Raw genomic sequence first — 23,948 nt, 5'->3', positions numbered from 1 at the left:
ATGGCCCTCTTTTTGGATACATGTATTTATTGTTTTTTGTTAAAGCAAAACAAACAGAACATATTCAATGAATATATTTTATTGACTTTTTATTAAAATGGTTGGCGTTTTTAAAAGTTATTAAAATTAATTATTGAAATCTAATAACTCCCCAAATTATTTTGTAACTTTTTATGCGATCATTGCAATTATTAACAATAAATAAATACATTGTCACAATACTTTCTCCTGCTTTTTATCCTTCAATTTAATTACAATCTTTGTGCTAAGAAATGATCCACTAGATGGCAATACTGCTTAAATATGAAAAAAACAGCCTTCTCATAATAATCCAAACAATGCCTTTCCGATAAGGTCATCCACTCGCGAGCCGTGTTCTGTCCAACACTAAAAAACGATGACGGCAACGCATGTGCCGACTTGAACAAACACACGTGCGCCCAATACAACCCTCATAAAACTCACTTGAACTCCTTTGGCTCTTAACTGGTCCTGACCAGAGCTTTTTTTGCTATTTATAGCGGCTCTGTTTTTCTTTCTCGCTCTTTGGCAGATTCACAAGGAGGGAGGAAAGAAAGGTCTATGGGTTGACATCACTTTACGCCGGCAGTCTTAACGACATGGTCCACCTTGAACGTTGACAGTGTTGCGGCCATAACAAATCGGGGTGGCCAAAATATTGGTATTTTTTGTCAGAAACAATAACCACTAATATAGTGACAGTGTCCTGATAAACTGCGTATTTTTCTGAATATAAGTTGCCAGTGGTGCGAGTGGTTAGCAAGTCAGCCTCACAGCTCTGGTTTCAAATCCAAGTCTTGCCCACCAGTGTGGAGTTTGTACGTTTTCCCTGGGCCTTTGTGGGTTTCCTCCGGGTATTCCGGTTTCCTTCCACATTCTAAAAACATGCATGGTAGGCTAATTGGACACTCTAAATTGCCTCTAGGTATGGGTGTGAGGGTGCATGGTTCAGGGTGTCCCCTGCCTTTGGCCCGAAGTCAGCTGGGATAAGCTCCAGCACCCCCCGCAACCCTAATGAGGATAAAGCAGTTCAGAAAATGAGATGAGATAAATTGCCAAGTGGAAGAATGGATAATGCATTGGTGTCACAGTTCTTGGGGTTGGGGGTTCAAGTCCTAGTCGGTCGTCACTGTGTAGAGTTTGAATGTTCTCCCGGGCTTGCGTGGGTTTTCTCCGGGTACTCCCATAACCTAAAAACATGCATGCTTAACTGGTTGAACACTAAATTGACCTTAAGTGTGTGTATGATTGGTTGTTTATTTCATTGTGCCTTTCGATCGACTGGCCTGGTGCTCATAGTTGGCTGGGATAGGCTCCAGCACCCCTGATGAAACATGTGAGAATAAGCGCTTCAGAAAATGAAAGAAGAAATACTTGTACCCACTACTCTCCTTTTTTTTGCTCTGTTTTTATCATGAATTTCTAAAGATGCCCTGATTAGCTGTCCCAGCCGCCTCATCTGGCTCTTCTCAACGTGGAGGAGAAACGGTTCAGAAAAGCCGTCACTTTGTGAATCGATGAATTGTGGCAGTGTAGTTGGCCCTTGGAATAAAGCCCTAAGTAGAACCTGGCCCGCTCCAAAATGAATTTGACACCCCTTGAATTTGGAAACGGGCAAGCGCTACTTAGGTTTGTTGTCTTAAAGCTAGGCCTCTATCAGCAGGCCGAAACGCCCTCTGCTTGACGCTTTGACCTGGAATTCCTCCCAGATAAATATCCAAGCCTCCATGCTGAAAGTCACTGCAGCAATGGAAGAAGAAAATAAGTTCTTAGGGCTTAATCGAAATCTCGTTTTTACTGTAAACGGCTGAGCAATATGAAGCTATAGTTGGCTAGGGGTTGGGTAGTAGTAATTATTTACTGGGTTTCCAACACCCTCTCAAAAAATAAAATAAAATAAAGAAAACAACAACAGTCAATGTGAAAATGCAAAAACAATGTAAAAACGCAAAAACTAATTATCATGGGCTATGAAGTCTTTGCCGATATGCAATGTTATTGTAAAAAATGATACTTTTATTGACAATGTATATTCTTATAAGCCTGGCACTCAAGGTAATAAATATTTTTTCTTAAATTGAACACAAGTTATTTTCTAATGAGTAAAAATAAATACATTTTTCTTGATTGCTTATTGTAGAATATACAATAATGCAGTTGTTATTTCTTCACATGTGGTGTCAGTTCTACCTTTTTAATTGTTTTTGTTAACTGGTGAATATTCATGTTTGAAGTGTCAGGGTTACATTTTGACAAGGTTGGTTATTGGTTAGTAGGAAGATAAAGTGGTTAGTACATTATTGATCCATTGTTTTTCGCCATTGGCTGCCAATGTAACAATGCTAACGCTCTACATTGTGTATTATGAATGTGTTTACTTATTTTTCATGTCTGAACTTTAGTTATACGGCATGATCATGACCAATAAACACGTGAAAGGAACTAGAATTTTCAATTACTTGCAATTCATAAACTCTTTCCATTTCGCAACAGGCTTATTTCTAAAATGTATACATATTCAAATCACCTTTGCTTTAAAAATCGGACGCTATTTTCCAATTCAGTGACAATAACCTCATCTTTTATAAGACCAATACTTTTCTTCCCAAATACGGCCCTATCGGCAACCCTATTCATTTACGAATGTTCTTTTTTTCAATGTTAAACTATGTTGCATTACCAACTTTCACATAACTGATCCCACTGCTTTCCCTTGATCGAGATTATAAAATCAGGCTATGTTAGGTCTGCTTTTCTTCTGACCCATAACAAACCATATTTAACAGAACTGGGTCACTGATAAACACTCGTGGGGGAAACATGGATCTACGTTTTTCTGGCTTCCAAGACTAAAAAAGCAAACTATTGGATCCCTGCCTTCGGCATCAATGATGAAACCTAACACGGCTGCCCACTGGCCGGAGGGGAACTTTAATGGGCAACAGACAGCGAGATTCTGTCGGGGCCCATTTTCTTGATTTGGCTCTCCTTGGCTATTCCCACCGTCGTTATTGTCCTTCCTTGTTGAGAAAACATCCCCTTGGAGATGTGAGATCGCCCACACGGGCCCAATAAGTCATATAGAACCCTCGTCAACACAAGTCTTGTTATTGGGCGTCGTCTTTAGCCGCAACAATTCAACTCTGACGATCTACCTCGTCTTTGTTTTCCATGGCAGCCAATGAGTTAACAAGGGAGCTTAAAATGCCCCAAAACTAACAGGAAGTAAGCTGGGAAGACACCCACATTAGAAGAATGCAAGCATTGAACAGGAACAAGCCCCAAAAACAATAGGAAATGTTTCAAAATTGACCAAAGGTCAACTGTAATTACCCTAAAACGGAAGTGGAGAAAATAAATGAACTCACTACCTGCTGTTGACAATTATTTATGTCCACTCAAATGGGGTGTGGATGCTGATTTTTTAGACGTCCATTACATTTTGACTTGGAGGGAAGAAATGGTTTGGACGTCTTGCGCCATCAATGGTGGCTAGTGAGTTAACTTTTGGGCAAAAAAATCTAGTTTTCCGAACAAAAATGAGTTTAATACCCCTGGAATTAAGTTTTCTGTCGTAGCTTCGTGAACATGTAAACAAGGGGGCGTTAGAGTCAATATGTCCACCTACTGGAAACCCTACAGTTACCTTTTTTACCTTCCAGTGTATTTTTTGTACACTGTAGATTTTTTACATTGCTCTTTCAATTGTTGTCACCAGCCCATTTGTTGTTCTTTTACATAAGTTATTGTATTGTTTTTAACCTCATTTACAATAACATCATTTTATAAATCCAGTTAATGAAAACACGAAGATTTACGTTAAGTAAATTAAGCACCTCCATGTCAATAAAGACATTTTTTGTTGTCTTTAAGAAAAAACAATCTAATATTTATGTACTTTAATTTATGTGGAAGGGAGACCCATTGACTTGAGTGGTTAGCACGTTCGCCTCACAGCTCTGGGGCCCCAGGTTCAAATCCAGGTCCATCCACCAGTTTGCATTTTCTCCCCGGGCCTGTGTGGGTTTTCTCCGAATATGCCGGTTTCCTCCCACATTCCAAAGACATGCATGGTTGGCTGATTAGACACTCTAAATTGCCCCTAAATTGCAAGACTGAATGGTTGTCCGTCTCCTCGTGCCCTGCGATTGGCTGGCCACCGATTCAGAGTGTCCCCGCCTCTGGCCCGAAATCAGCTGGGTTAAGCTACAGCACCCACCGCGAACCTAGTGAAGATGAATCGCTTCACAAAATGAATAATTGAATACATGAATAATCCATCTGGCCAAAAATAGTCACTATTCGTTAACAGTGTAACAGATTTTAGTTTCCCAATCTCGAACCATTAAAAACATTCCAAAAGTTTAAAAAATACAGAATTCCGTTGGGCAACTACAGCTCACAACCAATGTCAAAGCGCTTCACTTATTATCCTCAAGTGTCCCATCCCGGGATGGATACCACGTGAAGGATAACGTCAGTGTCGGAAATGAATACCGGACAGCATGAAACCCCACAATGAGTCCGTCCCCAGAAAGGACAGGAGCAGTTGCCAAAACACAGCCGTCCAGAATGTCTTTGGGACAGGAAGTGTTGCAAGAGCTTCTCGGGGGCCACACGCTTTTTGACCCGAGCGTGAGAACCGAGTCCAGCAAATCCACCGAACAAAAAGAAATGGCGTCAAAGCGAAGCGTTTCTGCAAAAACAAGCGGGAAACCGATCATACCTTTTCATTGGTGCGTGTGGACCGGCGCCAAGTATGCGCCCTGAAAAGCCCCCCTGCTAAAAAATAAGTATCTAAAATATGTTTTGGTAAAGATTTCATACTAAGCTTCGTTCAATTTCAGGCTGCTTGGAGCCTAGTCCCTTATGTGAGGTCATCTGGGGGGGTTTACGGGGGGCAAGGCAAGCTGTGCACTTCAATGCAGCCGAGCTTGGAATTAAAATGTTCCTCAAAAGCGAGGCTCTTGCGCTTAATTCTTGCTGGGGCCGCTTAAGGTAGAGACTTGGCGAGTGGGGGCCACATCAGATATTTTATATGTGAATGTACAGCAGCTTCAGCAGGGAAGCCCACACTTCCCCAGCCACTTCATCTAGCTTCTTCCAAGAAGTTCCCACGCAAGCCAGGAGTTATAGTCTCCTCGTCATGCCACAGGTCAGCCTTGATACCTCCTCTCAGTGGAATGTGCCCGGAACACTTCATGAAGGCGGCATCCTAATCAGATGCCCGAGCCACCTCATCTAGCTACTCTCGCAGCAGCTCAAGGACTGGAGTCTGTCCCAGAACCCCAAGCTTTTTTCCACATGAGGCTCCGATTCGGAGGTGCTGATTCTCTTCCCAACCGCTTCACAATCGGTTGCGAACCACTCCAACACAGTTGGAAATCGTAGCCTAATGTAGCCAACAGAGTTGTAATTGAGAGGCTATTCTGTCCATAAAACGTATGCACAAAATAAGTGATATAGAGCGGTCTTGACCCTCACTGGGAACAGATCTGACTTACCACGTGGACCAAACTTTCACAACGTCATGCAGGGACCTAGTTGACATGAATGTGGCCCCGGAACCAAACTAAGTTTGACACCTCGGGCCAGATTGAATATCCAACAGACCACTTCCGGTCCAGGGACTGTAAATTTGACACCATTGTCGTAGGTTGGGGGTTACCATATTTACCTGCCTATAAGCCGCCCTGTGTAAAAACCGCACCAAAAATTACCTTAAAATCGTTGAATTTTATAATTTCTCGCGTATAAGCCGCACCCTGATTCACGATTTCCACCTCCATATAGTCATGGTTTTGATAGGGAGTACAAATGTGTTACTTTGAAGGGAAAATCTTAAGAAAAATCATCGCACATAGTATTTCTGAGATACTGTATGAATCAGAAAGAACATTATTAGGGTCTATATCATAAGTTAGTAATTTATCCAGTAATGGTTGTTTCCTTATTGCAAAACAGAAAATAACCAACAAATAGTAAAGATTACTTTGCCAACATCTAAGGGGGAAAAGAGTATAGCAAGTGCGCATATAAGCCGTACCCTTGATTCGGTCATCATGTTTTTTGTTACAAATACGGCTTAAATGCAAGAAAAAGTTGTAGTCTGACATTGACCATTGGCATAAAACATGAAGTCAAACAGACTGTGCATAGGCTAGTATATATTTGTAGTATGCAGTGTACTTGTATAAATGGGAAAAATAATAATAATAATAATAATCCGGTGAAGACGAATAAATGTACCTCGGACTTCCAGGCGACGTCAGCGTACGAGCTCGGCGTCTGGTTCCTCTTCTGGAGAAACCACCTCCGAGGGGAGAAGAGCGCACCGGTACTCGCGGACGTCGCGATCCGATGTTTGGAACGCTTGACCTCATAGTCAAAGAGAAAATTTGACGTCGGGGACACGTCCAAAGGAATGGAGGGGGAGGACAGGGACGCCCCGATAGCTTCTTTCGGCCTCAAAATCTGGCTGGAGGACGCACCTGCCTCAGTCAAGGTGACGATCGGTGCCAAAATCAGCGTCCCGCTCACAGCTTCGGTCCCGGTGCTGCATTGTCTGATGATCGCCGGATCCAAGCTCCTCGTTTGCCGCAGCTTCTGCTTGCTCCTCACCTTGCCGGCCGGGGAGGAGCAGGAAAAGACGCTGTTTAAAAGCCCCTGCGCAGCAGACATGGCTCGGGGCTGATCGCTGCCGTCCACCGCGGGGAGCCTCGGAGGGGATGATGTGGAAGGAGGTGCGCCTTCATGCCCGAACGGGATCGGAAATGCGGGACAAGCTGCTCCTTCGAGGAGGAGAGTTGGGAGGGGTTCAGGGGCCCAGGCCCATCGCATTCGTGTGTTCCCACCCTCGAGAGAAACTTTGCCTTGTCGAATGGACTGGATGGTGCTTGGGACAACCGCCAGGAAGCGCAATTATACTGACAGATAAGGGTGTCAAAGTGGTGGGGTGGGGGTCCAGATTCGGTCCATGATGTCATTTTGAACGGTCGTCCCGAGTCCACTTTCTCAAATGAAGATAAAAGATATGTAGAGATTATTTAGTGGTGCCCCCTTTTAATTTTTGTGTTTGAGAAGATGACTTCAATATATTCGCTTTTTCAAAAAAATAAATATGTGAATGAAACTAAATGCTGCATGTTCTTTATAGTTTTTAAAGATAAGAAAAACTAAAAATGTGCCTGTTAGAAGAGAAATAGGCGTGGTGATGAACCCTTCACTGTTTAAAAAGGTTTTCTGGCTTTCATTTTTAGAGTGTAAAAGAAATGTTTTATAGCGGGCAGATCGAGCTCATGAAAATAAATCATGGGTGTCCATTTCCTGTTTCAAAATTAAATGATTTACAATGTGTAGAGAATATTTAATGCTGCGCCTTTTAATGTTTTCTGTTTAAAAGAATGACTTAAATATATTCACTCATAATATTTAGCTAATTCAAAAATACTTAAACATATATTGTTTGTTTTTCCGATTTTTTTAAAGCTAAGCAAAACCAAAAATAAATGACTTTCCATTTTTAAGTGTAAAACAAATGTTTTGTAGAGAGCAGTTCCAGCCCATGGACGTTAATCAAGCGTCGACTTTCTGTTTTAGGACGAAATTCAAATGAAGACAACAAAAATGTAGAAAATAATTTTGTTTGGGCTTGTGTGTATTTTACAGTGCTCCTCTTTTGGAGTACTTTGACCTAGTACTACACTACAAGTATCCAACATTGGTAAATATTGTGCTTGTTGAAGCGCTAAGTATTTTTAGATGGTACTTGAATTTAAAAAAAAAAAAGTTGGTGGACCACCACTTCAAAACATACAATGGCTCACTCTTCACTTCACCGTTCCATTTTAGCCACATACCTCCACCCGCCTCAACCTGGGAAAGCAACAAATACCTCAAGAGGCCAATAATTAGTCCCTATGGGGAATTACTGTTGATGTCACCCTGAGGCTCCTGACCTTTTCTACCCATTTTAAACAAAACTCTTTTCAGCAGTCAATTGTTTTTGCTCTGATGACGGAATGCAGTGGCGGAACAAATTTGTACAGGGCTAGGGTGCGACCAAAGTCAATGGGCCCCTTAACTTAAAGTGTTTTTTTTTTTAAACAGTGAAACATGAAAGTATTGCCCCCGAAATCATACTGGTCCAAAACTAAATTGCTTCCTGGATAAATGTAGTGAGACTTTAAGGAATTTGGGTTATATAATAGTAAAAATTTGGTCAAAAATTTCAAAAGGTTATAGTTTGAGAGATGCAGAATATGGCCGAAATGTAAAAAAACACGAAGTAACTTTCCATTTTTTGTGATTTTGGCGACAAAAGTGATAGTGTTTACGCAAGAATGCATTTTATGGTGTGTATTTATTAGTCGAACCTTTAAAGCCCTTTCTGTATACTATTATTTAACTCCCTAAAGTAGACACTGCCCTCTTGTGGCTCATGAATAATTTCCAATAATGACTGAAAATTAGGAGAGTGGTTGACAATCATATTTTAGCATTAAAACAAAGTGTTGCTCTGCACACCATTGTATGGTTGTTTTATACTTTTCCTCTTACCTAACTACGCCTCCCTTGCGCCTTTACGAAGATTAGGCCCCCTAGAGGCCGGGGCCCGGGTGCAGCCGCACGCCCAGGCCCCCCTAATTCCCGTCCCTGCGCAGTAGTATTTGTTCCATATTGAGCCACACAGCCTGAAAGCACTTATAGATGAGAATGAGTGATTCGCCACAGCTGGAAAGGCACGCTTTGATGCCCCGGGGTCTGTGGAACTTTGCGTCGTCCGAGAACGTCAGACAGATATGAATGTGAAAAGGTCAAAAGGTTAGAAACAAAAGAAATCAACTGACTTATTGGCCTACTTCTGGAACATGAAACACTATACTAATGGCCTCTTGCCAAGTTCCATTTGTTAAAGCAAACATATGAGGCAGAGAATGGAAAAATCTCTGGAATGCACAAAGTCAAAACATTTGTTATACATGCACAAAGTGACGATAGAAAAGTTTGACGGTAGGAAGAAAATGTATACCTTTCGAAAGATGATAATAAAGTTTTATTTGTCGTGGTTATTGCTGATAAAGACTTGCATACATTTTATTAACGTTTTTAACTAGCATGCGACTAATGAAGTAATACTATAATTTTCAAAATAAAATTAATATTTTTGTATTGATATCTTTCATATAAAAAAATCCGTATATAAGAATTCAATACACATACTTTAAGATTTTTTGGGGAACAATTGGACAATTCTAAAAATGAAGAAGCCTCTTCAGTTATTGCGCTTGTCTGACCCACCCAATATGGCGTCGACGACGGTTAGAAGCAGCCACCCACGTTAACAGCACATATGTGGTCTATGCACATATCTATTAGGCACTATGCTCCTAGTCTACGAAGGAAGCATTTCCTGGTTGTGACACCGGAAGCAATGAAGTGTTTCACTACATGTTCTAATGTTTTGAAAGAGCTACGTTTTAATCGCGTATTCATTGTTTCTTTGGCACGAAAAAAACTGGAATAAACGCATCACAAGAGTTTTTGGAGGAGGATTCCTTGATTAATATGTTGGATTTCGGATTGATAACCCAATTCTCACAGGGAACCATGAACAAATGAATTCACGGGGCATTAGATTTAGATTCCAAAAAGGAGAAAGAGTGTTGTGCTTTGAACCCGATCCGACCAAGGCTAAAGTCTTGTATGACGCTAAGGTTGGTTATAGTTTACCTTCTCAATTTTACTTTTTCTTGTTGAAATTTCAGGGTTAAAGTGCCTGCACGCCCTGATGCGTAGCCGAATTAAGATGTATTCAGGACCTGATACGCTATCCTCATGTTGACGCCATTTCATCTCTAAAATATGAAAATATGTTTTTAAGCGAGAAGTGTAACCATTAATTAAATACCTAGATTTCTTATTGAAGCTAATCTTTATTGTATTTTAAGTAGCAAAAATGATGAAACAAAAAGACTACGTTGTATGATTTCTGAAGTTTTCTTTGGAAAACTGATACCGGTATATCCACAAATTACCGTAAATTCTGGACTACAATGATACCTTTATATATCCATAAATTACCGTAAATGTTGGACTACAATCTATTCTTTTTTTTCCCCTCCACTTTGAAACCTGAGGCTTATATACAGGTTTTCACAGGCCATCTAACTCATCACCAAAAACATTGATGATTGGTTGACCATCAAAAAAAATCATTATGGCACCCCTAATGTAAAATTATGTCAAATCTGGTTTGTCTTAATATTTTTATGTCTAATGTATAACATGTATTTTTGTCTGTTTCAGGTCCTTGATTTAATAATAGGCAAGGATGAACATGGAAGGCGAATTCCAAAGTACTTGATTCACTTTAACGGTTGGAGCAGAAGGTATTGCAAAACACTGTACACCAAGTTGTGACACAATTCATCATTCACCTTTAATTTTTTTTCCTTTTAGCTGGGATCGCTGGGCTGCTGAGGATCATGTCCTAAGAGACACGAAGGAAAGCCGTAAATTGCAACGTAAACTGGCGAGTGAAGCTCTTGGTCGCATGTAAGTCTTACTCTAGGTTTACGGTATATACTGAGCAGCGGCTTGGATCTGCCAAATAAAAAAAATTACAGGGTAGGATTAATGATACAAATATGAAAGCGGGGAGGGTTGCTAGTCACAATTAGAGGATATTTCACTGACCACTAGGGGCTGTCTCTACCTTCGGAAGTTCAATAATAATATGTGTATTTGCCTAAATCAGTGTTTCTCATTTAATTTATGTAAATGAATCATTGTGGACTAATTCTAAAGTCGTGTTTTTCGTTGGTAGGAAGAAAAAGGGATGGGCAAAGAGGCGACATCCTTCTGGTACTAAACCGTCTCTGAAGACTCTACCTAAAGAGGACGACAGCGATGACACGTGTAAGTTGTAGTTTGTTTATTTAACCGGGACAGTGCACATTGGCTGCAAGGATTTATGCTTCCGAAAAAGGCCATTTTACTTATAATACATGAAGAAGGTTCTCTTTCCTTCTTCTCCAATTCAAAGAAACCAATTTTAGCCTTCTGAGATAATTTGTATTCTTACTATGAATACATTTTCTTGAAAAATGGAAGTTTTCAGAGTCTAAAAGCTGAAAAAAGTAAAGTTTGTCTCGTAGGGTTTTGTGCCATTGAGAGCGGTTCTCTCACCACTGCCAGTCAAAAGGGATTGGACGTCTAGCGCCGTCAATGGCCGAGTTCACATAGATACTATTATTTAATTTGCCCTGGTGGGAAAGTTTTGATAGCATCCCATTGGTTTCCTGATAAAACAGTGACCCTATTAGAATGTGAAGTATGGCAATACGTAAGCAAATCAGTATAATGTGATGGTCCCAAAATCTTTTCTCCAATGTTTCATTCATTCCTAGGCTTGATTTCCTCCTCTGGCAGCAGCGAGGGTGACGGTTCTGAAGCAGAATCTTCCAATAGCGGGGACACCACCTTTTCCGAAGTCGTCAACAAAATGGTGAATGATGATCTCAGACTGGGGGAGTTCGGAGATTGAATATAATTGAACTAGATGTGTGTTATGCTATTCAAATGAATTTGTCATTTGAAAATGATGATGTTGCCGTTGCAGAAAGTCGAACCGGATCTCGGTGTCAAAAGGGAAAGTGAGGAGAGGATAGTGCATGTCGACATCAATATCCCAGATGCTCTCAAGAAGAAATTGGAGGATGACTGTTTTTACATCAATAAGAGGAAAAAGGTTTGTTTTTGTTTCTAAATATGAATAAATAAACCATTGTGGACACCTATTGTTTAATACAGGGAGTCTAGGAGTTTTGTTTCCACATTTTTGAGTCCATTGGATTTGACTGTTCAAGACTAAATCAAATGTAAATTCTTTCTTGAGTGCCATTGTGATATAAATATTTCAGGTGTGTTTGATACTTGTTACAGAACAATTCCAATTGCAAAAAATATCTTGGTGGCAGAGTCGTGTGGTGTCTTAAAACCCTTTCCTAATTTTTTAGCTGGTGATGGTTCCTTGCCGGACCAACGTGGTGCAAATTCTGGAGTCCTATGTGAAACACTTTGCTATCAACAAGGCATTCATGGCCAACGAGCGATACAGGCGGCAGCAGCAACAGCAGCAGAATACCACGCAGAGCACCAGTCCGCAGCCAATCCCCCCGGAGAAGAAGTACGTATAAATGATTTCATAGCTGGTGCTATCGATTTTTTTTAGGTGATGGATTCATCTTTCAAGTCATATTTTACTGTATTTACTCGCATATAAACTGCATTTGTCGGACAAAAAAATGATGACTGAATCGAGGGTGCGGCTTAATGCACATCAAAAGAAACTGCAAGGTGACAAAGACGAAACGCCATAACGCAAGACTGATTTTTCTTAATATTTTCTTTTCATAGAACCACATTTGTACTCCCTATTAAAGCCATGAATATGGAGGCCAAAATTGTGAATGGGGGGCGGCTTATACTCGAGAAATTGTATAATTCAACAATTTTAAGGGTGCGTCTTATACGCAGGCCGGTTGTATGCTAGTAAATACCTTGCTGAATCAGTTTAGGAGAAAAGCAAGAAACAATGTTATTACTAATTACATCATTACATTTTTAATTGCAGTGAGCACTTGTGCAAGGAAATGGTGGACGGCCTGAGGATCACGTTCGATTTCACTCTACCAATGATCCTCCTCTATCCGTGTGAGCAGGCCCAGTTCAAGAAGGTCAGCTCTTCTCGGCTCTTGCTGACCGTCAACGAAGGATCCCCCTGCCCCGCCAAGTGAGTGTCAACATAGGACGACATAGGAACGTACCGTGCGCGTTCACCTCATTTTTGTCTGTCCTCGAAGCCCCCAGCGAGAGCGTAGTCCCAGCCCGACGGGTCACAACCCCCCCACGCCTCAATCCACGGACAGCCAGCCGGCCCTGAGTGACGTTTCCACCGCCACGCCCACCGCTCCCACCCCAAAGCGCCGTCGCCATCCTGACATGGACTGTATCTCCTACCAATCCCAGTCGCTCAGGCGGTCCACCAGGAACACGCCTGGGGGAGAACGCCCGGCCGAAGGCAGCAGTGGAGGTAAATACTGTACATTTCATTGGATTTTTAGTGATCCGAGGTAACGTCTAGGTGTAAAACCATTCTCATTTTGGTTTATGGCAAAGGCGGAGGCAGTTCCGCAGCGTCCCCTCAACTCAAACGACGCTTGATCGACAGCTCACCGCAGTCCAAGTTCATCCTCAACCTTGACAGAAGTAAGAGGCACAACTCTCAAATATGTTGCACAACACGAATAGTATTTCATGCTGCGTTTCGTCCGGCCGTGTTTTGTCACGCGTGGCCAAATTCTATTATGTCCGTATGACAACACAACATCTTTACATGGCCAAATTTGGATGCCTGCCGAATCCTGAACAACTTCTGGATCAAGCAATCCTAAAATAAGCAACAAAATGGCTTTAATCTCGTGAATTGATGACTTTTTTTCTTCTAATGTGACTTGAAACTCCTAATAATAAGCCATTAGCTGTTTTGTGTTGTCTCTTGAAAAAGAAAAAAAATAACAACACAAACAAAATCTTGTAATATTTTTTCTCTTAAAATTATCGCAAAACTAGTTTTGTGTTGATACGTCTCCCGTGAAAAAAACGTATCAGTTGACAGGTATGTGTATTAGTAGAAAGTGAGTAAGTATTTTAAGATGGCAGTTTTTGCAGTAACATATTTGGCCCAATAGGTGGCGCAAGACCACTTGCATTTCAACACATCTAATGAACACTACATTGTGGGCTGGTTTTCTCAAATGAAGGAAATTTTCTTCACATTGCTTGCTTCATTTCAGATAAGCACCATATAATCAGTCATCCTTTTCATACAGAAACTCCAGTCCACAGTGGTTCGTCCTCGCCATTGCCCTTGACACCAAGCAAAGAGCGAAGCGGACCCTTTCGCGGCTTGGAGAACCGGCGAAATAACGAGCTTAATGAGGTGAAAAAATTAAGCGTCTTGGCCGTTTTGTGTAAGACGACAGCAAGTGATTGACGTTTTTTGCCCACCCTTTGGTCTGTCAGGTTCTGAGTTGGAAGCTCACCCCTGATAATTATCCCCTAAATGACCAGCCTCCTCCACCTTCCTACTTATACGGCGTGCAGCACCTCTTGCGACTTTTTGGTTGGTTGGATTGATTGATGGAAATCTCACTTTTGGTGTTTTCATGGCGTCTCATCATGTCTCTATTGTTTATTTAGTGAAGCTGCCAGAGATCCTTGGGAAGATGCAGATTCCTGAGAGGAATTTAAGAGCTTTGGTCAAACATCTGGAGCTTTTTCTCAGGTAAAAAAAAAAAAAAAAAAAGATAATAATTCAATGTTGCAGGAGTTATAACCAAGTTTTGTTCCTCTGCTGGCACCATAACCCAAATTACAGTATACTTCACTATTTTTTTAAAGTAAAATAGATTAAAATGATGAAATATTGTAGCCACAACCGAAAATACAGATCACTACTTTTGAAAACAAAATCAAACCAGCTAAGTCATCCGTCTCTCCCTTCTTACACTAAGTGTTGCCTTCAGGGACAGCCCAGAAAAACCATCACTCATGTAATAATATTAATTAATAATAATCGGACATAGGCTTTGTCATCATCATTGACTCGACAAACGCCTAACTGTCATCATACCCATCTCTGCGTATGCCGAAATTGGTAGTGCTTCTCCATAAGGTGCGCTTTCCCCGCAAAAAGCCCAATAAGTGATAATTTCTGAAAAGTTGGCATTCTGCCATGATGGATACATTGCATCATCCTCCGAGCGAATCACCTACCTCTCACTGTCTTCTTCACTTACCTTCAGTCAGCCAGTGGGAAGCAGATCACCGCCTAACGTCTTTTCATGTTACCTCACCCCTTCTTATTACACAGAAGGGATTGTGTGTCGTGCTACCGCAAGTTTAGAGTCCTGATGGATGTGGGAAAAAACTGTCCTTAAGCCTATTTGTCTGTACTTTGTGAGACCTGTAGCGTCTGCCAGAGGGCAGCAGCTGGAACAGGTTGTGACCAGGGTGGTATGGGTCCCCGACAATGTTCTTAGCTCTGCTGAGGTAACGAGGGCGGAAAGCAGCCGACAATCTTCTGGGCAGTGTTAATCACTTTCTGCATGGCCTTTCTGTCTGCTCCAAAAATATATATATCGTCAACATTACAATACAACCTGTTACATTACATTATTATTTTTAGTGATGATCAGCTCTGGGACGTCCCGAAATCCAACGCTTCATAAATAGAAAATCCCAACGGGGGATTATTTTATTTTTTTCCATGGACGTAAATAACTGCATATGAATGAGTAGAAATAACCATAGTCAAGGAGCAGTACAAGGAAATCGGAGCACGAGTGGATCGTAGCAAGGGACATAGCATGTGTTAGCGGGCGGGAGATGAGTGGGTGTTACACAAGCGGAGGGAGTCTAATCTTTAAATCCTCCTGCGCGATCTTCAGCTGAGCCGCTCCCAAACCTAAGGGATTTGCTTCTCTCAGTCTCTAATCAAACCTACGCAGTACCACCCTCCGCCACCCCATCGCGCTGTGGAGCAGATAAACTTATCTGTCCTAGAGAGCCAATGCTACTACGACACCAAAAAAAAGAATAAAAGGCTGCAAAAAAAGTATAATTTGATTGGATCGCCTTGATTTTCGGGCTAACGAAAGTAAGTCAGGGGTGTCAAACGTGCAGCCTGCGGGCCGGAAGCTGCCGCAAGGAAGTTCCATTTCGGACCGCGGTCGGGTTGTTTTGCCTGAGAGGGAGCTTAGTCCTAATCTGCATACAGATTTAAATGTGTTCATTTTTTTTCAACTTGGGCGGCCGCCGTAAAGCCAGAATTTTGTGAGGTCTGTGATCCAATGCGTTTTCTCAATTTGCTATTAGATTAGAACTTTATTTTGTCCCGTATTCGGGAAATTCCCTTGTTTGCAGTCGTAAGACAGTAGCAAGCACAGACACAGAAGACATTGTAGACCTAGGTCAAAAACTGGAGCCACACACATGAAGTCCACAAGGTAGGGGACTTTCTGCAGTATTTATTAATTTTTTCAAACACCATAAACTTGTAAATAACTACTAATAATACTGAAATTAAAAAGCAGATCTATAACCTATTTAGACATCCATCCACTTTTTGAGGTTTTCGGTTCTTTCGGAAACAAGGTGTGTCGCCGTCCACTTCGTCGAGTCGCCCGGTTCGAACGTTGTCATCAAAACGTTGTGCCGTTCTTTTCTGATGAGTATAATTTGTTTGCATTGAGATTAGGAGGACCGGTGGAGCTAAGATGAGATGGCAAGATTTAGAGGATTTGGCCGAGTAGCGGATACTAAGAAGATTCCGGATTAGTTTTCCCCGCTACTGATTAGATGGGAGGGAGAGGGGTCGAGGAAGGGTGGGTTCATGCTTACCGCTGGTTGGTCATGTTCCGTCTGTATGGCCGTAGAGGAGGATTTGTATCTGCTAAGTGTTCCTTCGTAGGGGGGCATTGGGCCCAACACTTGTCCACCATGTGCTGGAGGCTAAATAGGTAGTCCAAATCAATAAGGCCATTGCAGTTATTGAGCATTTTGAGTACCTTATTTTCTGGACTAAAGGTGCAACTAAAGACTTCAGTTTTCTCAAAAGACCAATGTGCGCCTTATATTGGTTCTTCATTGTATTAGATTCCCTTTAGCACAGCCCCATATCTACTTGATGTATTACACGACTCTGAACCACTACCATACTATTACCACTACAGCTCGATAATTCTACCGACTACTACTACATATAGTGGATGTATCGAGGCGCTACTTGAAATAAACTCCTGCCTTTTTTCATTCTAGGTTTCTGGCTGAATTCCATGAAGATTTCTTTCCCGAGTCTGCATATGTGTCGGCATCTGAGGCTTACAATAACATGAAGCAACCAAGGACGGTTTACTGAAAATGGCGCCAGGTTCTTAGCCCTTCTTTTTCATGTCTTCACATAGCTTCTAAGCATGATATTGGCTTTTTAAACAGAAATAAAACGTATGGAGATACCTACTCTATAATATTTGTTTTCCGTTTTTCTTGTCATGTCCACTCTAATTAAAGTTTGGATGATCAGGAGTTGTTTAACACAGTAACAGGCAAGAATTTAATCCCCATTGATTAGATTTAGCATACACACTGTAGATTTAGTGCTAATTAAGTTATTTATATAAAAAGGGCTTTGTTAAAGATATCCATTAACAGATTTCTGTAAAAGTTACATGGGGGATGCTATCTCTACCTCCTGTAGATTTTCTGTAATTTTTGGGTCACTTCCTAAGTGAAAACGGTGTTTTATTTCTGTTTTGTGTGGGGCTTATTTTGTTTGCCCAGTTAAATAACGTTCTTAGAGACTTACTCACTTCTTTGACCCACTTTCGTGTTCATTCAATCGAACGCCCTTTGTCAGAGTCCTCACCTTTAATAATGTCATTAGTTTCTACTATGCAAAGGCAGATTATGCATCATTTTTATTGCACAGTTTTAATAATCTAAGATCTGTGAGTGAGTCAGTCTTGATCATTTATTTTTGAATGCTCTTTGACAAGATCCTATTTAATTAGTGTGGACAAACCTGACTATGTACGATACCATATTATAGTATACAACTGTCAAAGTATTGCATGTTTACTTTCCAGTACACCCAAAGTCATTTGTGTCAGTTAGGGTCCTGAAGCTATCCATTTCTCGTCGCTATCCCCTATTCCTTCCAGTCATCAGATCTTTCTATACTTTAAAACCCGTCCATTTGTCATTTTAATGAGGAAATGCAGTAAGCCTGAATGTTATTAGGAGTGGATCATATACTTGTAATGAAGCGCTTATCGCTGAAACCCAAGACGATGCTCTCTCGCCTATTGCTATCACGTAGCCACAGACACCTCCAGTCTCAAGCTCTTGACGCATCGCCAATCTGATCCTGGCCGCAAACTCGTCTCAATCCTTTCCCTCGTGATTCAATTGTGAGGGCTGATGAGGTGGGATGGGTCGGCTTTTAAGTACTGGTGCTTCCTCCTCATCGTGCCCGTTATTTCGCAACCTCCCGCAATTGTCAGGGTGGTTCTTTGTGGTCGCCTCTGCTTTTTGAAGTTCTATAAGACTTTATTCTGCTCTTCCCTTGCTTCAGACAATCTGTTTTGTCACGTTTGCAGATGTTTCCACTCTTACAATCATCCTGTTTACCTCTGATCAAGTTTCGTTTTGTGGAATTGCTAAATTCATGGGAAACGGAACGAGCAGGTGGCGGTTTTTCGTACTCCGAGGACTCTTCTTGGATGCCCTTCGAACATGACTTGACGTCCATTGAGCTTGACCCCACCCCTGTGAATCAATTGGATTTCAGGTCATTTTTGGAGGTTAAGGGGTCCCGTGAGCGCAGAAACATAGCCAATGAGTGGAGGGAAACCTCGTTTCTGGGAAATGAGTGAGTATGACGGAGCGTTATCTGGATTTTAGGAATCGATCCGAGTATTGGGGAAATAGCTCAACTAAGTTAGGACTCAAAGGTGAGCAAAGCCATGTATGTATTTAGAGAAAGAATTGTGTCATGGAGCATCAGGACTTTATGTGTGAGACAAATCTGCTTGCAGGGTGTGGTCGAATTCAGGATGTAAACCTGCTGGAGACCGTTCAGTTACCTTTTTTGTCTTCCGGTGAATTTTTATACTTAGACTTTATAGGATGGTCATCCTCATAAAATCATACTTAAATGACTGTAACTACAACTATCAATTTTTATGAGTACTCTTTTCTCTCCGCGCCAAGTAGGTAGGTTAACTTGCCAGTTAACTTCTGGCGTTAGCTTACACTTAGTTTAAGACGTGTCAAAGTGGCGGCCGGGGGCCAAATCTGGCCCGCCGTATCATTTTGTGTGGCCCGGGAAAGTAAATCGTGAGTGCCGACTTTCTGTTTTAGGATCAAATTAAAATGATGAGTATAGATGTATATTACATTTCCTGATTTATCCCCCTTTTAAATCAATAATTGGAATTATAAATAAGTCTAAGGCTTCCGCAAAGTTGCACGGAAGTCAGGTGACACTTTCACTAATCACAAAATTAAGCATTGCGACAATGGGGCAATGCTAAAGCTCGTCAGAGGTTGTGCCTTAACAACGAGTGCTAGGACGAATGGTTGGTCAAAGTGTGTTTTTGGCACAGAGTTTGTAAAAGGTCATTGGATTGCCTGAGTCATTATCACCCCTAAAAATTGGATTTAAAATTAAACTCTTTCAATCGGTTCACCATCAACCCGTAAAAGCGGGCACAACAACTTGCCAATACTGCTTTCAAGCCCACATTATTCAATAGCTGATTGCTACGTACGTGAGTTAGCAGAAAAACCAAATGTCAATCAATAACGGTTACCCAACCCGTTTCTGAGCTGTCAATACGCATTGTGTCAAAACGCTTGTCATAAAATTGTCGCTGTTATTTGAATGAAACAAACACCCGAGCGCAAGCATTCATTTACTCTAACCTTGCTTCTTTTTTGTTTTGTTTTTTGTTTTGCATGCATCACTCCACCCCCACTGACCCACACATAAAGTAATTTTACTGGCGTTGTGGTTATTGTTGGAGCCAAGCTTGAGGATTAGGGGATAGTTGAGCACAGACACAGCGGGATGGCACACTGAGTCATGAGGTAAGATTGAAGTATATTTACAAATATTTTTATATATTTGAATGAAATCAGTGAGTGTCTGTCTGTCTATTTTATTTGTATTTTTTTTTTTGTCAAACCGATGCCCTTGAACACGATGTTGCTTGATTTGAGGTGTATTTGGTCAGTTTTTTTATATTGTGATACACAATAGTATCCTGTTTTGTTCTTAAAAGGTTTAAATATATATATATATATATATATATATATATATATATATATATATATATATATATATATATATATATATATATATATATATATATATATATATATATATATATATATATATATATATATATATATATATATATATATATATATATATATATATATATATATATATATATATATATATATATATATATATATATATATATATATATATATATATATATATATATACCGTATTTTCACAACTATAAGGTGCACTTAAAAGTCTTACATTTTTTTTCAAAAATAGACAGGGCGTCTTATAATCCATTGTGCTTTATAGATGGAAAAAAAATTAATTGTGTCATTCGTTGAGGCTGCACCTTATAATGCAGTGCGCCCTATAGTTGTGAAAATATGGTATATATATTTAAAAGCTCTGGTAACTTGGTGTAAAATGGAGATTTGTGACATTTCAGCCTTTTAAGCACCAGTATTTTTCTTGCATGACACCCTTCATTTTCATTGGCTCCTATTGACGGCGCCATTTTTATCCATTCCATTTTGACGGGGAGAAGGCGATTGAACATTCATTGGAGTTGTTTCTCGAGTATTTCAGACTGGGTGTAACATCATATGACGTTGTTGAGTTGTGTGTTTACATGCATGTGTTAACATACTCGCCATTCAACCCATTGGAAAATGTCTTTGCATTTCTTATTCATTTGAATAGCTTCATAAGGGTCATTTACTTTTAATGTTTCTCATAACGAAGTGGTATATTTTATCACTATTAAGGGTTTAGGGGTATAATTAAATTATTATTAAAACTAGCTGGGTGCTAATCAATGTAAGTATGCTGCTACTTAAGAAATATCCAAGTTACAAAAGCACTTCTGGAAGCAATTTTGTAAGTAGAAGTAGCATTGTACTTTAAATGGCTGGCTCGCGGGACTCGCTGGTCTGAAACATACGTCCCAAGTTTGCACGCACATTGGCGCTTATCGATCCGTGAGGAGTTTGCATCCATGCGGCCTGTTTTGTCAGCTTATCACACTTGTGTCACCGCATCTCGACGCTTTGCGTGCACGCCTCCGCGTGCGTGCCTGTCAGTGTTGGCCATGCGCGAATGTGAATGAAGTCTATCCCCGCTGGCCCAGATGCCAGCTAAATCATCATCACCGGCGGCCGCTGCGCAGTACTGCTAAGCTGGAACATTTGGCAGCAAGTCGGCAGTAAACGTAAAAAAAAAAAAAAAACTAAAAAAGAAACAAACGAGAAATAAGGGACGTTGAAAGGCGCTGGAAGTTGGAGGACGGGAGCTCGTCTTCTGCCTGCTTGATTTGATCGCTACTTTTCCCTTTTTAAAAAATGGAGCCTTGTGATGATGAAGATGAACTTGGACGGTTAAACGCCTTCGAGTGAGTCTTAACTTGATCCTTTTGTAATATCTTGATTATTGCTGGTTTTAGGGGGATTTTGTGTCTTTGTGTGGATGTGGATTGTATCCATGCCACTTGTTTTGAAAAGTAGACCATTTATTTTTCTGGGATGCATACTTGTTTGTAAAATGATCAATATCCACTACCTGCTGATGGTGTTTGACGCCTAAGTCATCTGAAGTGGGAGGGATGGCATTCGTTCTCTGGCTCCAATGTTGAAATTATCAACACGCGGCAGCCTTATAATGGATTGGAATGTCAACTTGTAATCAGCTAATTAGGGGTGATTGTGGGAATTTTAGGGATTTAGGTTGAGTTTGAGGTACCCATGTTTTTTTTTTTTTTTTGGCTTACCGCATGTGTCCCTATCGGTTTGGACAAGAATGGAAAGAAACAGGGTTTTGATGAGAAAAATCCAAGGGAAAAAAATTACATAAACAAAAGTTGTTGGTTTTGAGCCTAATCATGAAGTCCTGCGTCCACTGAATTGACGAGGCGCCAGATCGCTGCATCATTGTCAAAGGATTAGAGCACTTGGGCGATAGGTCATTGGTCAAAAAACACGTGGCCCAAAAAAAAAAGACCAGAATTGAAATCGGTGTAACTGATGCAGTCTCCCTTGGACCTAAGCGTCAAAACTACTACAACTATTGAAATGTTGCCTCTGCAACTGCTGTTTTGTCTCATTTGGATTTTTATTATTTATCAAGCGGAACATTTCGGAGAGTGATTACGGATTCTTGGAAATTCTTGCAAATTGATCATCTGTATTATGCACTGATATTCTTTATATTCTGAGACGTATTCTTACAACTGCACCAGATTTTTTTAAAAATGTAATCATTACTGCATACTCACGTGAGATCAACTGATATCCATCATTAAAAGTTAGAGGAGTTCGATAACGGATACTTGGATATTTTTCTATTCAATTAGGTGTAAAAATTGGTTTAAAAAATTGGAATAATGCCAGCACTGAACTTCATTGAACTTAATTAAATCATACAAGCATGTGTTTTCATATATTAAAGAAATTAGCAAGTCAAAATGATCGATTATACCCATATATTTATAAGAAATATACAGTAATCCCTCGATTATCGTGGTTAATGTAGACCAGACATGACCGCGATAAACAAAAAAACTGCAAAGTAGGGTCACCCCTATTTAAAAAAATATATATATGTATTTTTTTTTAACTTCAGTGCTGAGTCCTAGTAGCAAGCGGAGGACAGGAGATGTATTTTGCTTGCGAGTTTCAGTCTGGATTTTACCATTTTTATGAACTTGCAAAAAAGAATAATAAAAAAAAAATTACCCCAGAAAAAAAATCTGCGATGTAGTGAAACCGCGATATTCGAGGGATTACTGTTCTGATTCTTACAACTTTTTCTGATGTAATTTGTGTTTTTTGTTGGTAGTGGTTATGTCTGTGTATTGGGGGGTGTTTTCACTCGGCACGTTCAGAAGAAGGACATCTGAGACACGTCTCATTACCAACAAAGGGCGCCGAATTGAAGCATAATTGTGGCAAGTCTCTTGATGTGTTCAAGATAAAGATCCCTTAACGAGCAGCCGTGACAGGTTGTCTATGATAGGCGTGGCTGTTGAACGAAAATGTTGTACTAACCCATAATCTGATCTAAAGGGTGCATACGGGATTATAAAAGTAGAGTGCCTCTCTTTAATTATATATCATGAAAACTGTGGCCAACTTTACTGCATGATGTTGGTGCTGAGATTTGGCAGTTAAGGCCAGACTGACTTCGAGGCCAATTGGGTCAGAGGCTGATTACTTGGCTGCCAGGTGCTTAAAATCTCGTCCTGTCAATCTTTTTTTTTCCTGCCTGACAGCAGAAGAAATCAAAACGGAGTCAAAACAGAATCATACGGTTTTAATTTCATTCAACTTTGCTTTACTACAAGTTTTTTTAATCATAGACAGCCTTTTTTTAGGACATTTTCACACTGTAGTTGGCTGTATGGCTTTATAATTTGTGACTAATATCTCACACAAGTTGCACCCCCAGTCAAATGTATAGATCTATAGTCCGGAAAATACGATATTTCAGTATGACTAGCTTCCAAGAGCCAACGTCCTATATTTAGTGTAAAAGATGATCACGCCATTGACGAGCAAGGCAATTGCGTCAATAACTTGTTTGCACATTAGCTCCGCCCCTCCCCCGGGTGGATGGTATGTGTGAGATGGCAAATTTAATTGACGAGGCACCATCGTGTATGGTTGTTCGATACTGTTGTTGTTGTTGTTGATGTCCGCAGGCTAATAGAGGAAAACAATTATCTAAGAGAGGAAAAGTCGTTACAGCACTGAACTCCATTGAAGATAAAGTTGTTAAAAAATAAATTAAAGTGGAGATTTACAGTCCCGTGGAGTGTGGCCAGAACTATGGCGCCATTTTTATTGGCCCACAAATATTTTTTTGCAATATCATTGGATATGGCATGCCCAAGAAGGTTATATTCAAGATACATTATATTGCACTTCTCATTTTAAACACTAAATGGACCTAGTCATCCAAACCCAGTTTAGGGGTCCTAATCTGAAATGTTGACATCAATTAAGGGAAATACTTT

General features: G+C 40.5%; 3 protein-coding genes across 7 annotated transcripts in view; 2 read left to right on the top strand and 1 right to left on the bottom strand.

Annotated features, from left to right (window-relative positions):
• The window catches only part of LOC144202831 (rho GTPase-activating protein 6-like), a 38,393-nt gene extending 31,505 nt beyond the window's left edge, over positions 1-6,888 (bottom strand). For both annotated transcript variants that reach the window (XM_077725881.1, XM_077725889.1), the window contains exon 1: positions 6,271-6,888. In XM_077725881.1, coding sequence (XP_077582007.1) covers positions 6,271-6,861 — 591 coding nt within the window. In that variant the 5' untranslated portion in view covers positions 6,862-6,888. The remainder of the gene's footprint in view (positions 1-6,270) is intronic.
• A 2,535-nt stretch (positions 6,889-9,423) lies between these two features.
• LOC144206417 (MSL complex subunit 3-like) lies at positions 9,424-17,107 on the top strand. 2 transcript variants are annotated; one of them, XM_077731413.1, is made up of 14 exons: positions 9,424-9,737; positions 10,330-10,412; positions 10,483-10,578; positions 10,850-10,941; positions 11,433-11,530; positions 11,645-11,773; positions 12,042-12,211; positions 12,659-12,817; positions 12,888-13,117; positions 13,204-13,293; positions 13,917-14,026; positions 14,110-14,209; positions 14,287-14,371; positions 16,906-17,107. In XM_077731413.1, exons 1-14 carry the CDS (start codon positions 9,639-9,641, stop codon positions 17,003-17,005), a joined length of 1,641 nt encoding a protein of 546 aa, XP_077587539.1. In that variant the 5' UTR covers positions 9,424-9,638; the 3' UTR covers positions 17,006-17,107. The 2 variants fall into 2 exon arrangements, with proteins under 2 accessions (XP_077587539.1, XP_077587530.1); XM_077731404.1 differs by having other exon boundaries at positions 13,881-14,026.
• Positions 17,108-18,259: 1,152 nt separating this feature from the next.
• LOC144202899 (FERM and PDZ domain-containing protein 4-like) overlaps positions 18,260-23,948 on the top strand; it is a 34,251-nt gene continuing 28,562 nt past the window's right edge. The window contains exons 1-2 of one of the 3 annotated variants that reach the window (XM_077726027.1): positions 18,260-18,517; positions 19,642-19,737. In XM_077726027.1, coding sequence (XP_077582153.1) covers positions 19,733-19,737 — 5 coding nt within the window. In that variant the 5' untranslated portion in view covers positions 18,260-18,517; positions 19,642-19,732. Of the gene's footprint in view, positions 18,518-19,550; positions 19,738-21,071; positions 21,330-23,948 lie in introns of those variants that run through there. The other 2 variants (XM_077726035.1, XM_077726008.1) reach the window with 2 other exon arrangements.

This window comes from Stigmatopora nigra, chromosome 1 (genome assembly GCF_051989575.1).
Source record: "Stigmatopora nigra isolate UIUO_SnigA chromosome 1, RoL_Snig_1.1, whole genome shotgun sequence".
In the NCBI taxonomy this organism is placed as follows: Eukaryota; Metazoa; Chordata; class Actinopteri; order Syngnathiformes; family Syngnathidae; genus Stigmatopora; species Stigmatopora nigra.
The sequence above is the reverse complement of the archived record's forward strand: the minus strand, read 5'-3'. Positions and strand labels throughout refer to the sequence as shown.

Bases quoted from the DNA above. Each gene is read 5' to 3' on its own strand.
- LOC144206417 (XM_077731404.1), top strand. From the start codon at position 9,639: ATGAATTCACGGGGCATTAGATTTAGATTCCAAAAAGGAGAAAGAGTG. The intron at 10,942-11,432 runs GTAAGTTGTAGT...ATTCATTCCTAG, and splicing joins GGACGACAGCGATGACACGT to GCTTGATTTCCTCCTCTGGC. The intron at 12,818-12,887 runs GTGAGTGTCAAC...CTGTCCTCGAAG, and splicing joins GGATCCCCCTGCCCCGCCAA to CCCCCAGCGAGAGCGTAGTC.